Below are 13,667 nucleotides of genomic sequence, written 5' to 3'. Positions count from 1 at the left end.
GTGAGCTCAAGCCCCACATGGGGCTTGCTGCTGTCGGTCAGTCAGCCGAGAACTCGCTTCCAATCCTCTGTCCCCCCTCTCTGCCCCTCCTCCACTTGTACTCTCCCCCAAATAAATGAATTTTTAAAAAATTTTAGAATTGGAGTGCGTGGGTTAAGCATATGGCTTGGGTTCAGGTCATGATCACAGTTCATGGGTTCAGGCCCCACACCAGGCTCTGTGCTAACAGCTTGGAGCCTAGACCTGCTTCCAATTCTACGTCTCCCTCTCTCTCTGCCCCTCCCACACTCTCTCTGTCTCTCAAAAATGAATAAACGTTAAAATTTTTTTTTAATTCTAGAATTTATTTTAGATTTAAATTTATAACTTTTATTGACTGTAAATTTAAATTTGTAAATATTCATATTAGTTTTCCACAATTCTGTGTGCCATACTAACTGAAATATTGACATTATAAGCAAGTTAGATTTCTTTGTATATTGTTTATTGATAATATTTTTACTGTAAAACTTTGATATTTGATGTATTAGTTACTATATGCTCTCGCCTTTTAGCTTTCATAGATAATTTATATCATCTTTGTAAGCACCTTGAATTTAGAGAAGATGAAACAGATGTAAAAACAGTTCTTGGAACTTTATTAAATTTAATGGAAGATCCAGACAAGGATGTTAGAGTGGCTTTTAGTGGAAATATCAAGCATATATTGGAATCCTTGGACTCTGAAGATGGATTTATAAAAGAGGTTGATAGTTTTTATTTTTAAACATTTGTATCTTCATTAACCTGGCTCTAAACTAATTTAACTAATTAATTTTATTATTCTAGCTTTTTGTCTTAAGAATGAAGGAAGCATACACACATGCTCAAATCTCAAGAAATAATGAGTTGAAGGATACCTTGATTCTTACAACAGGGGATATTGGAAGGTATGTTTGGCAGTGTTTGTATACTTCCTTTTTTATTGGCTAGTTGTTAAAAATGGTAATATGATAGATGTAATATTATAGAAAAGTGATATCAACATGAATCTTTTTATGGATTTCCATTTGTATTTGAGATTTTGATGATAATTTTTTAAAAATTTTTTAGGGCAGCAAAAGGAGACTTGGTACCTTTTGCACTTTTGCACTTATTGCATTGTTTATTATCCAAGTCAGCATCTGTCTCTGGAGCAGCATACACGGAAATCAGAGCTCTGGTTGCAGCTAAGAGTGTTAAACTGCAAAACTTTTTCAGCCAGTATAAGAAACCCATCTGTCAGGTGAGAGTCAGCATTGTTTTTAATTATAGGAAATAGCAATACTTTGCGAGAGTTAAAAAACAAACCAACAAACAAAAACACCCCAGAAAAGCAAAAAAAAAATATTTATATGTTTTATTTATCTTGCTTTAAAGGATATATATTTTTAAATGATATATTCAGTTTATTTAAGAGAACCTAAAATTTATAAGTTGTATATTTTATGATCCTGGTCTAAAGATGTATATTGTGAATGGGAGAGGGGAATATCTTTTGGTAATATGTTGAATTATTATGCTCTCTTATTAATCTATTAAGAAATGCTTTTCTTGGGGAGCCTGGGTGGCTCCTTGGTTAAGCGTCCAATTCTTGATTTCAGCTCAGCTCATGATCTCATGGTTCCGTGAGATCGTGCTTCATATTGGGCTCTGTGCTGACAGCATCAAGCCAACTTGGGATTCTCTCTCTGCCCCTCCCCTGGTGGAATGGATGTGAGTGTACATGTGCATGTGTGCGCTCGCTCTCTCTCTAAATAAATAAATAAAACTTTAAAGGAAAGAATACTTTTCTTTTTGGGCGTTGGTGGCTTAGTCGGGTAAGAATCTGACTCTTGATTTCGGCTCAGGTCATGATCTCACGATCTTGAGATCTAGCCCTAAGTTGGGCTCTGTACTGACAGCTCGAGGCCTGCTTGGGATTTTCTGCCCCTCCCCTGCTCTCTCTCTCTCTTTCAAAATAAATAAACTTTAAAAAATGCTTTTCTTTTTTTAGCCTTTCTTTTACTGATAAACTTTTTATGGCTTGATGTTATGGGTAAGGCACTTAAGTTTCTATGTAAGTGATGAATTGCTATATTCTACTCCTGAAATCATTGTTACACTATATGTAACTAACTTGGATTTAAATAAAATTAAGATATATATGTATATAAAAAAAGAAATCTATTTAAAAATCATTGAGTTCAGTTTTGTGAATAGTATAAGATAGAGGTTCAGTTTCTTTTTTCTTTCTTTTTTTGGGGGGGGTACAAGTGAGTGAGGGGCAGAGAGAGAGAATCCCACAAGGGGTAGAGAGAGAAGTGGGCCTCACCCAAAGTGGGGCTTGTATTTTTACCTGAAGCAGGGCTCTGTTTACCTGACATGGTGCTTGAGCTCACCTAACATGGGGCTGAGCTTACCTGATGCAGGTCTCAAACTCAGGAACCATGAAATCATGACCTGAGCCAAAGTTAGATGCTTCACCACCTGAGCCAGCCAGGCACTCTAGAAGTTCCATTTCAGTTTCCTTCATGTGATTATCCAGTTTTCCCAACATCATTTATTGAAGAGACTATCCTTCCTCATTAAGTATTCCTAGCTCCCTTGTCTAATATTAGTTGATAGTATATGCAAGGGTTTATTTCTGATAAATAAACTGATACTGTTCCATTGGTCTATGTATCTGTTTTTATGACAGTACCATACTCTTTTGGTTACTACAGCTTTTGTAGTACAGTTCAAAATTAGAAAGTGTGATGCCTTGTTTTTTCTGAGGGTTGCTTTGNGTTTTTTTTTTTTTTTTTTTTTTTTGCTATTTATGTGAAAAATGCCATTAGAATTTTGATAAGGATCTCACTGAATATCCAAAGTTCTACACTGGATCTTTATAGGAATTATAGTAGCATATTTAGATGGCTTGCTAGTATGGACCTTTTAACAGTATTCTCCCTGTCCTTGAACACAGGATATCTTTCCATTTATTGTGTCTTTAGTTTCTTTCATCAAAATCTTACACTTTTTATGCTGTAGGTCTTTCAACTCTTGATTAAATTAATTCCTATATATTTTATTATTTTTTGATGTTATTAAAATAGGATTGTTTTCTTTATTTCTTTTTTGGATATTTTGTTAGTGTATAGATATGCAACTGATTTTTATATGTTGATTCTATGTCCTGCCACTTTTTTGAATTTATTAATTAGTTCTTTATCTACCGAACTTTTTGGTGGAGTTTCTAGGAGTCTCTGTACATCATGTCATCAGCAAATAAAGACAGTTTTATTTCAAAAATAAAAAGCATATAAATAAAGAGGTTGATTCAACTCATGGCTGAAAAGTTAGGGATATCTTAAAAGACTGGCTTTGCCCTGTTAGGGGTGTAATTCTTAACAAGATACTTGAATTTCTTAACTAAACCCAGTTACTTTATCTGTAAAAGGGAAATCATGACATCATCTACTTCATTAAGACTGTTACAGAAATCAAATGAGCTAATTCAGGTAATGTGTTTAGGGTACTGATATTATCCTTAATGTTAGCTTAGAAAGTAGTCTTTAAATTTTCTTCTTTGTGTGAAAATTAACAAATTGTTTTGCTCTAGTTTTTAGTAGAATCCCTCCACTCCAGTCAAATGACAGCACTTCCTAGTACTCCATGCCAGAATGCTGAGATGCGGAAACAAGATGTGGCTCACCAGAGAGAAATGGCTTTAAATACCTTGTCTGAAATTGCCAATGTTTTTGACTTTCCTGATCTTAATCGTTTCCTTACTGTAAGTTGCAAAGTGTGGTTGACTTAACTGTTTTCAGTTCAGTATTTTGTGTTTATTCCATTCTAGTCCTATATTAAGGAGAATCTGAAGCATGTAGATCCTAGATTTTCAAATTTATATGTTTTCTTTTGACTTTGGTATGATATTACTTATGTTATAAAAGTTAAGCTCATGTTAATTAGAATTATTGCTCTATATGGTTTGCTATCCTAAAAGTTTAATGCTAACCAATTCAGCTGACTGAGCCCGTATGTCTTTAGTGCTATGATTCATTCCATTGGTAATGCACAGTCTGATATCATTTTTACCCCTAAGGAGTTAGAGCAATATAGTACAAAATTATTGGTATATATGATCTTACATGAATTCAGATAACAAAGTTTATAGTAGGGAGTGGTTTGGGAAACCTTTAAAATGTCATTAGGGTTGAAGGTGGAAAGATCGAGTAGATTATCTTCTTCTTACCTTTTCCCAAAGGCAAAGTTACCATTACTCTTTGTAAATTGTAATAGTGATCCATACTATCATAACTGAGCATTTCTCCCTACAACATTATTATATTTTATCAAACCTAAATTGCTTGTAAATTGGTCAAATCCTGGAAGGAAATATGATCGTATACAGTAAGGATCATAAAGATATTCTTACCTTTTCATTCAGTAATTTCACTCTGGGAACCAAAAAGTACAGGTGTTTATAGCAACATTTTCTAAGTACCAAACTAAACAAAGCTGAGAAGAAATGTCTAATATTTGGGTTGTAGACCATTGAGGAACCATTAATATAATAATTGTTAATGCTTTGTAGACTATTTTATAATGTTATACAGTCTTATAGGATTAATATTAAGTTGAAAGGCATAACACAAGTAAGGTGTAGCATCTCTGAGGGGGAGGGGCCTGAGTCTTACTTTTACATCTCTAGTACCTATGATGATTGACATGTAGTAGGTGTTCGTTAGATTCATGTTGAATGGAATAAATGAAAGGCCAACCATTTTGTGTTTGGAATTGTGTATTTGATGAATAAGATCTTAATGGAAAGAGACCAAAATTGAAATAGATTTGTTGCCATTTGAGGATGGTGGGCGCATTAAAATGGTTTTGGAACTTCTGCCTTTAGAGCATGAGTATATTTTAACACATACTCATGAGAAATTACCTTCTTTACCTATGTATTGGCTTATACTTTTAATTAGCCGTAATGTGAACTCTGCCATCAGGGACATTGCCTACTTTTTTGCAGCCTTATCTATAGTGCCTGAATCATAGTAGATGCTCAGTACATCTCTGTTGAATGAATAAATAGTAAATTCTGAATTCAGATATGTCACATATGAACTCCAAATTTGGCATTTTAAATATTTTTGCACACAAGTAATGTGAATGTGTTATTACTTGGACAAATGTACTTTTCAGTAATTATAGTGTTTCTCTTTCAGAGGACATTACAAGTTCTGCTCCCTGACCTTGCTGCCAAAGCAAGCCCTGCAGCCTCTGCTCTCATTCGAACTTTAGGAAAACAGTTAAATGTCAATCGTAGAGAAATTTTAATAAATAACTTCAAATATATTTTTTCTCATTTGGTTTGTTCCTGTTCCAAGGATGAATTAGAACGTGCCCTTCATTATCTGAAGGTAATAGAATATTTGTATGTATTTTACTCTTCTGTTTAAATTAGCATTATGGGAAAGCTGTTCTAATGTTCTTGTAGGAAGGAGGGTTGATAATTTTAGCTCATTCTAGAGTAAAATAAGTTCAAATAGTATCATGTAAATACACTTTGTTTTAGGCCAACAGGGGCATTTTAAATAGAATTATTTTTTTGTTATTTTCTTGGGTAATTTCACTATAATGGTATGTGATAATCATCCATTCATGGATCAGGTTCTCAGCTCATTTCATTTTAGGATTTTTTTAAAAGTTTACTTATTTATTTTGAGAGAGACCTATGTGTGCACATGCAAGTAGGGAAGAGGCAGAGAGAGAATCCCAAGCAGGCTTTGTGCTGTCTATGTGGAGCCTTACACAGGTCTTGATCTCACTGACTTAGTGAGAGCATGACTAGAGCTGAAATAATGGACATTTAACTGACTGAGCCACCAAGACTCCCTTAGAAATTTTTTTAAAGCTTATTTATTTATTTTTTTGCATTCTCTGTACCTAGGGTGGGGCTTGAACTTAAAACCCCCAGATCAAGAGTCACATGTCCTTCCAACTGAACCACCCAGGTGCCCCTCATTTTAAACTTTTTAATTAATTGGAGCTATTCATTGACTGATGATATGCAAGTAATTATAGGAAGAGGCAGTCTGAACAGTAGCATAATGTTAGTGTATTGTTTAGTTATTTAGTGCTCTGATTACAGTTGGGCTCAGTATTTTGCTAGTTGTTTTTAAATTTAAAATTATAATGTAAGGGCACCTGGGTGGCTCAGTCGGTTAAGCATCCGACTTCGGCTCAGGTCATGATCTCATAGTTCGTGGGTTCGAGCCCTGCGTTGGGTTCTGTGCTGACAGCTAGCTCAGAGCCTGGAGGATGTTTTGGGTTCTGTGTCTCCCTCTCTCTGACCCTCCCCTGCTCACGCTCTCTCTCTCTCTCTCTCTCAGAAATAAATTTTTAAAAAATTTTTTAAAAATTAAAAAAAATTATAGCCTATATTTCTTTTTGGTGTCACATTAGCAATGATATCTTTCAAAAAATATGAGACTATACTAGAACAGGAGAAACTGTCAGATATGCATATGTGACTGCTATTTTCTCCGATGTTAATTATTTCATGTGTTTCATGATATGGCAGCAGATTTCTTTCTGCATGAGAATTATTGAATGTTTATTCGTTTTGAGAAAGAAAATCTGTATTGTAGAGATAGAATGACAATAATAAAGTATTTTCCTGTAGAGGTAGAATAATAATAATAATAGAATATTTTCTTACATGTCAGAACTTACTAAACAATTTATATGGATTGTTTCAGTACTTACAGTTACCCAATGAGATAAAGATGCTATTATTTTTCCATTTTATAAATGAGAAAACCAAGGCAGTGAGGGGTCAGATTAGGTAACTCGTCCAGGTCACAACACAACTAATAAATGACAAAATTGGAATTTAAGGGGCACCTGGGTGGCTCATTCAGTTAAGAATCCATCTCTCAGGTCATGATCAAGCCGTGCATTGGGCTCTGCATTGACAGTGCAGAGCCTGTTTGGGATTCTGTGTCTCCCTCTCTCTCTGCCCCTCCCCTGCTCACGCTCTCTCTCCTCCCTCAAAAATAAACAAAGAAACAAACAAACAAACCTGGAATTTAAATTCAAGCAGTCTGACCAGAAAGACTGTCCTAAGCCACTATATTTTATTATATTTTCTTCCAGGAATTATGTATCTATGAATAATGAGTTGATAATATTTTAAGAAAACTGACTTTTTAAAATTTTATTTGAAAATAAAGTCTGATTATTTTTCTCATTACCTGTACCCCATGGGAGACGTATCTGGAGAAGTCGAGATTAGAATCCCTTTCTTTTTCTTTCTCTTTTTAAATTTTAAGTTTATTTATTTTTGAGAGAAAGCAAATGTGTGTGAGCATGACCACGAGTTGGGGAGGGGGAGAGAGAGAATTCCAAGGGGAGAGAGAGGGAATCCCAAGCAGGCTCCTCACTGTCAGCAGGTAACCCAGTGGAGGGCTTGAACTCATGAACCATGAGATCATGACGTGAGCTGAAATCAAGAGTTGAATGCTTAATGACTGAGCTACCCAGGCACCCCTAGAATCCGTTTCCAGTACCTTTTAAAAATACCATCAATAATGGTGCCTGGATGGTTCCGTTGGTTAAGCATCTGACTTCACTTCAGGTTATGATCTTACAGTTCATGAGTTCAAGCCCCACATCGGGCTCTGTGCTGTCAGTGCAGAGCCCACTTGCGGTCCTCTGTCTCTCTCCCTCTCTCTTTTCTTTTCTTTCTTCCCCTCCCCTATGCACACTCTCACTCTCTCAAAAATGAACAGACATTAAAAAAGAAAAAAAATTTTAAATACCATCAGTAAATCTCCTCACATGATCTAGACTTCTCATATACTAATAGTATGTTAAAATCAATATACTTATTTCCAGAAATCTTTTTTTTAATGTGTCTTTGGATTAGAATGAAACAGAAATTGAACTAGGAAGCCTATTGAGACAAGATTTCCAAGGACTGCATAATGAATTATTGCTACGTATTGGAGAACACTATCAACAAGTTTTCAATGGTTTGTCAATACTTGCATCATTTGCATCTAGTGATGATCCATATCAGGGCCCCAGAGAGATCACATCTCCTGAATTAATGGTAAGGAATATGTTAGGTGGGGTTTTTTTTTGGTTTGTGCCTTTTTGTAGCTTAATTGTGAGACTGGAGAAATAGATATTTTATGCATTTTCCAGATTCTAGAGATTTGCTTAAATTTCAGGCTGGAATTTTTATTGTAGAACTATTGAGGATTTAAATTATGGTCATAGCAAGGTATTATCATATGTTAGTGTTATATGTGTTCAAATGGTTATAGGTTTTATTTTTCGTAGGGTAAAAATGTTAAAATTAATTTTTCTTCACTACATTTTAACTATAGATTGGAATACATTTGTGCTGTGCCCCCCTTCCCCGACCCCCAGTTACCTCTTTGGCACAAGATACTAACTTGTCAGTTTAACTATATTTAAAATCCATTGTTATATTTAAGAGAAAGTTAGAACATATGTTATCCCCTTTTATCTTTCCCTCTTTTAAATTTGTATATGCAGTCACTTTACTTCATGTGAAAAAATAATCCATAAATCCTCAGGCTTACTATTTTTTCTTTTGATTGCCCTCATTCCTTCAAGAGACTCAAAGGTCTGTCAGCAAAATATCTTCAGAGATTTTTGTGTGTGCTTTCTCGTTTCCTATTCATTCTTTAGTTCATTTTAATCTGATTTTGTTCTCACTGTTCTACTAAAATTCTTGTCCATGTCAGAAACAGTCTCCCTGATGTCAAATCCAGTGGTCACTTCTCTTTTCCTATTTTATTTAACCTTTCAGTGGTATTCAGTACAACTGACCATCTCCTCCCATATGGCATCTGTTATACTATACTTTTTTTTCCCCTATTCTCTACTCATTCTTAGTCTTTACTGTCCCTTTCCCTCTACTTGATCCTCTAAATCTTAGATTGATTCAGGACTATGTAATTGGGTCTTTTTGTCTATTAGATTCTTCCCTTAATGAGAGAAAAATCTGTTCTCATCTGGTACTTTGTTTGACCTGATTTATATTTTGATGATTTCATGGTTGAAATTCCAATCCAGACCTTTCCTGAGCTTTGGACTTGTGGGTTTATACACGTTAGATCCTGGTTAGCCTCTCAAGTACAGAACAGGGCAGAGAATGGATCTGAAGGTGAGAGAGGATGGCAGACAGCCTCTTCAATTTCCTCTTTGTCATCTCTACTTGCCTATCTTATTAAGCATTCTCAAATTAGAAATCTTTATTTTCCCTCCTCTAACCTGTTTCTCTCCTGGTCTTTCCTGTCTCAGGAAATGGTACCACTGTCTACCTACTTGCTCAAATCAAAACTTGGGAGGCATTCATGAGCCCTCCAGTTTCTTCATCCTTTATAATTGTTAGCAAATCCCAGCTAGTCTATCTCCGAAGTATATTTTTCAATCTCTCCTGTCACTACCCTCTTACAAGTGACTATCATCATTCTCGGGGACAACTATAAAACCTCCTAACTCTTCTCTCCTTTCATTCGTTCCTCCTTATGTCTCTACTCGGTTATTTACACATCATTTGAAATGCTCTTTTTGTAGGTTATACACACTCATATAATTCCCCTGCCTAAATTCCTTTTATGGTTTTTGTTGCTCTTAAAATCTATAAAGCTTTATGTGATTGGCGTACCTTTCTACCTTCATATCGTGCAACATTTTTCTTCTTTCTTGTTTGTTTTGTTGTGTTTTTTAAAAATATCAAGATTTTTCCTGTGTCAGAGCCTTTGCCTTAGTCCCTTTGCTTGGAATAATCTTCATTTTTCAGATCTCAGAGTTTTCTGATCACCCTACCTAAACTCCCACATCCCAATGTTTCTCTGTCACATGATAAGGATGTTTTTCCTTATAGCACCTATCTCAGCCTTATTTATATATTAAATGTCTTCCACTCATATTAGTCTCCCATGTAAGCTAGTAGGAGGAAAGTGATTTTGCTTATCTTGTACGCCTATACCTGGCACCATATTCTAGGCATCTAATAAATATTTAGTGAGTGGCAGATTAACGAATTACTGTCTAAATGCAAGAGCTTTACACTTAGAATGTTGACAGACTGTGAGTGCCATTAATATCTGCTTTTCATTTATGAAGCATGGGCTAGATCCACACAATTAGTAAATTGTGGCTTATTAAGCCTAAACTGAGTCTTAAACCAAATCAGAAGGTTCCAAATTAAATGTAATTTTGATTGACAAACAGATGATTCTTTGTGCTTGGCAAGAGAAAACTTTGTCCTAATATCTAATATGGAAAGACATGTTGAACACCTAGCTTTTGTTATGTGCTAGTACACATCCTACTCCTCTCTCCCCTTGCCAGTGTGTGTCATCTGTAGATACCTAAATTAGGTGCCTCTACATTAACTGTAGAGTTGGAAAATACTTTGCTGTTCCTCGCCTGCTTTTTCTTGCCCCCTTCCTCGCTCATTTATAAAGATTTTGAATATTCTTTGCAGAGTACTCTTATTCCTAGTTTGTAATAATATTAACAAATTAACACTATACTATATTCTTTTTTTTCTTTTCCCAAAAAGGCTTTATTATGTACTGAGGAGAGGGATACAGTCCTTCTTGGCTGCTACTTTCCTCATGGGTGCCAGGATGTTGCTCAGCTCCTCTCTCTTCCTCTTGGTACAGATATGTGTGTGTTCCTACCCTTTTCTTGATGAACTTGAAATTGCACTTTTCCTTCGAGACCTTGAGCAGCTCCGTTGCACGGGGTGAAGACACACACGTCTCACACAGATCATGTGCCACACAAAATTGGTGTGGTTGATGAGGCGCCTGTGGCAGCTGCTATACCTCAGCTTGTTCATGCTCTTAGTCACCTTGTGGCCCTCATTAAGGCACACGGCCATAGGGTAGAGCAGAGCCATGGCTGCTGCTCCCCAATGACTCTTGCTGCAGAAGCAACACTTTACTATGTTCTCAGTGCTTAATGCATGTTATCTAATTTAATCTCTACAACAACCCTGTGCAATAGGTGTTCTCATATTACAGACTCAGAGGAGTTAAGTGACTTAACCAGTGTCACACACTAGGTAGGACAAAATTGAGATTCAAACCCAGGTGTGGCTGACTTAAAGCCCATACCCTTTCCTCTAGGACCCTCTTTCCAAAAAAATTAATCCTGTTGCCTTTAGGAGATCCAAAGTGCTATGGTCAGTGATGCCTAGCGTATAACTGTTGATGCCCATGGCCTTGTACCCTTTTATCAGTGTTCTCTCAGATAATACTGACTTCTGTGTCAGACCATTCTTCTAACAGGTTATTTTTTCCTTATTAAAGTACTTTTTTTTTCTGTCTTAGCTCTAAATGTTCTAGATTAGGACACTTTGTCTTCTTCCATTCTTAAAATGATTATCCTCTCTACTCTGAGTTCTTGTGTTAGTACATCCTGAGGATCCCACCCCAGCACACTCCTAATTCAGAATCTCATGGCTTTTTTATTGTAGAGTACTGTTTAATCATAATTTGTCATGGTGATTATAAATCAGTTTCACTAATTTTTAAAATACTAGAGGTGAAAATAATATATTTTTAGAGAAAACTCACCAACTGCTTACTTCCAGTATTCTAACATAGGTAATACAGAAATGATGTTAGTTGAATAAATTGTTGTTGATTTATGAAATTTGATCTGTATAAAACATAAAATCTGTTTTATGTGGTTTTTTTTCATTAGGCTGATTATTTGCAACCTAAATTGTTGGGCATTTTGGCCTTTTTTAACATGCAGTTACTGAGCTCCAGTGTTGGCATTGAAGATAAGAAAATGGTAGGTAGTTGCTAAGTTCCAGAATTCATATAGAATATATAGGAGATATGACTTTGGCTAGTAGCTACAAACATTCAAAGATAAGAAATAACCAAACATGATATTCTGGAGATTGTTGGGAGAGGGGCCAAGATGGCGAAACAGCATAGAATTTTTTTGTGTGTCTCTTGTCCCTGAAATACAGCCATATCAACACTAAACCATCTTGCACACTTAGAAAACTGATTTGAGGATTAACACAAGGATCTGTACAACCTAAACCATAGAACTCGGCAAAAAGAGAAAAAAAATCTATTTTTGTTTTCCATTTTTGTTAAAAAGATTTTTCTTTAAATTTTTCTACTATAGTTTTATTTTCTTGTAAATTTTTAAAATTTTCATCATTTCATTTTATTCTATTTTATTGTATTCATTTTTTCAAATGTTTTCTTTTTTTCTTTTGTCTTTTTTTCTTTTCTTATCTTTCCCTTTTTTCTCATCTATCAATATTATTTCAACAACCAGACCAAAACACACCTAGGATCTAGCATCCTTTATTTTATTTCTTTGTGTAGTTTTCAATTTTTTAATTTAATTTTTTTTTTGCTTTATTCCTTTTCTTCCTCCAAAGTGACAAAATGACGGAATTCACCCCAAACATAATATTTTGAATTCTTATATCCTTTTATAACATTTTAGGGACTCTAAAAAGAGGAATTATATCACTTAGAGTTCTTTTGTTTATAAAGGACTAAAAACCTGACCCAAATTAGCTTAAATGAATTTATTGGCTTTGTGACTAAAAGTGTAAGTAAGAATAATATAGCTTTGGGCATAACTTCATTTTGGACACAGTGTTCTCAGAATTCATCTCTTAGCTCAAATTCCTCTGGAATGCCTATATATATAAGTGCCAGGTGATGACCTCAGTGGCATCAGGAAGGCTCATGTCAACACCCCATCTAGCTCAGTGGAAATAAAAGAGACCAGCAGTCTCTGATAGCTCAAACAAAAGTTGCATAATTGAGTTCACTGGTCCAAATTAGTGTGTTATAAGCCATGGCCATGTGTTTTTGAAAACTGAAAATTGTTAAGCTACATAAAGTCAGTAACTTCAGTATTTGTCAGTTTATGTTTAAATGTGTTTAGCATAGGTAGCTCAGTGAGTTGGGCATCCCACTCTTGATTTCGGCTCTAGTGATAATCTCACAGTCTTGAGATCAAGCCCCAGGTCGGGCTTTGTGCTGGGTGTAGAGCCTGCTTGGGATTCTCTTTCTCCCTCTGTCCCTCCCCCACATACATGCTTGCTCTCTCTCAAAAAAAAATAAATGCATTTGGCACAATGAAGTTTCAGTATGACTGCTGTAACAATTGGTCACCATTGGAAATTTTTGTTCATAGATTGAGATAGAATTTTAGTACTGATTAAATTGCCCTTTTTATTGCCTTCTATCTCTGCAGTCAGTAAAATTACAGTAAAAAAAATCTGAGTGGAAGCTTTTATTTCAGTCTATACTCTTCTTCTCTTAATAACCTTAAGGAATCCAAGGAAGACCTGATACAATATTAAACTCTAATTCAGCAGCCAATATGTATTCTATTGGTGTCAACTGGTAAATTTAATCCCCCAGGTAACTTCTTTTCCATCTCCATGGAATCTTTTTTTAAGTTTTCTTATTTAAGGGAGAGAGCATGTGTGAGTGTGGTGGAGGGGAAGAGAGAATGAGAGAGAGAGGGAATCCCAAGCAGGCTCTGTGCTTTCAGTACTGAGCCAGATGTGGGGCCTAATCCCACAACGCTGGGATCATGATCTGAGCTGAAGTCAAGAGTCCAACAACGCGCAACCA

The 13,667-nt window shown here is 35.5% G+C and overlaps 1 protein-coding gene and 1 pseudogene across 2 annotated transcripts in view; one reads left to right on the top strand and one right to left on the bottom strand.

Moving 5' to 3' along the window:
- ATR (ATR checkpoint kinase) overlaps positions 1–13,667 on the top strand; it is a 99,929-nt gene that overhangs the window by 20,961 nt on the left and 65,301 nt on the right. For both annotated transcript variants that reach the window (XM_077756727.1, XM_077756729.1), the window contains exons 11-17: positions 555–745; positions 829–929; positions 1,093–1,264; positions 3,602–3,772; positions 5,214–5,408; positions 7,919–8,104; positions 11,749–11,841. In XM_077756727.1, the coding sequence (XP_077612853.1) occupies positions 555–745; positions 829–929; positions 1,093–1,264; positions 3,602–3,772; positions 5,214–5,408; positions 7,919–8,104; positions 11,749–11,841 (1,109 nt within the window). The remainder of the gene's footprint in view (positions 1–554; positions 746–828; positions 930–1,092; positions 1,265–3,601; positions 3,773–5,213; positions 5,409–7,918; positions 8,105–11,748; positions 11,842–13,667) is intronic.
- LOC144225465 (large ribosomal subunit protein eL36 pseudogene) lies at positions 10,604–10,939 on the bottom strand (annotated as a pseudogene).

Source organism: Crocuta crocuta, unplaced genomic scaffold, assembly GCF_008692635.1.
Source record: "Crocuta crocuta isolate KB4526 unplaced genomic scaffold, BGI_CrCroc_1.0 scaffold337, whole genome shotgun sequence".
NCBI classification, from domain to species: domain Eukaryota; kingdom Metazoa; phylum Chordata; class Mammalia; order Carnivora; family Hyaenidae; genus Crocuta; species Crocuta crocuta.
This window is presented reverse-complemented; position numbering and strand designations above follow the sequence as displayed.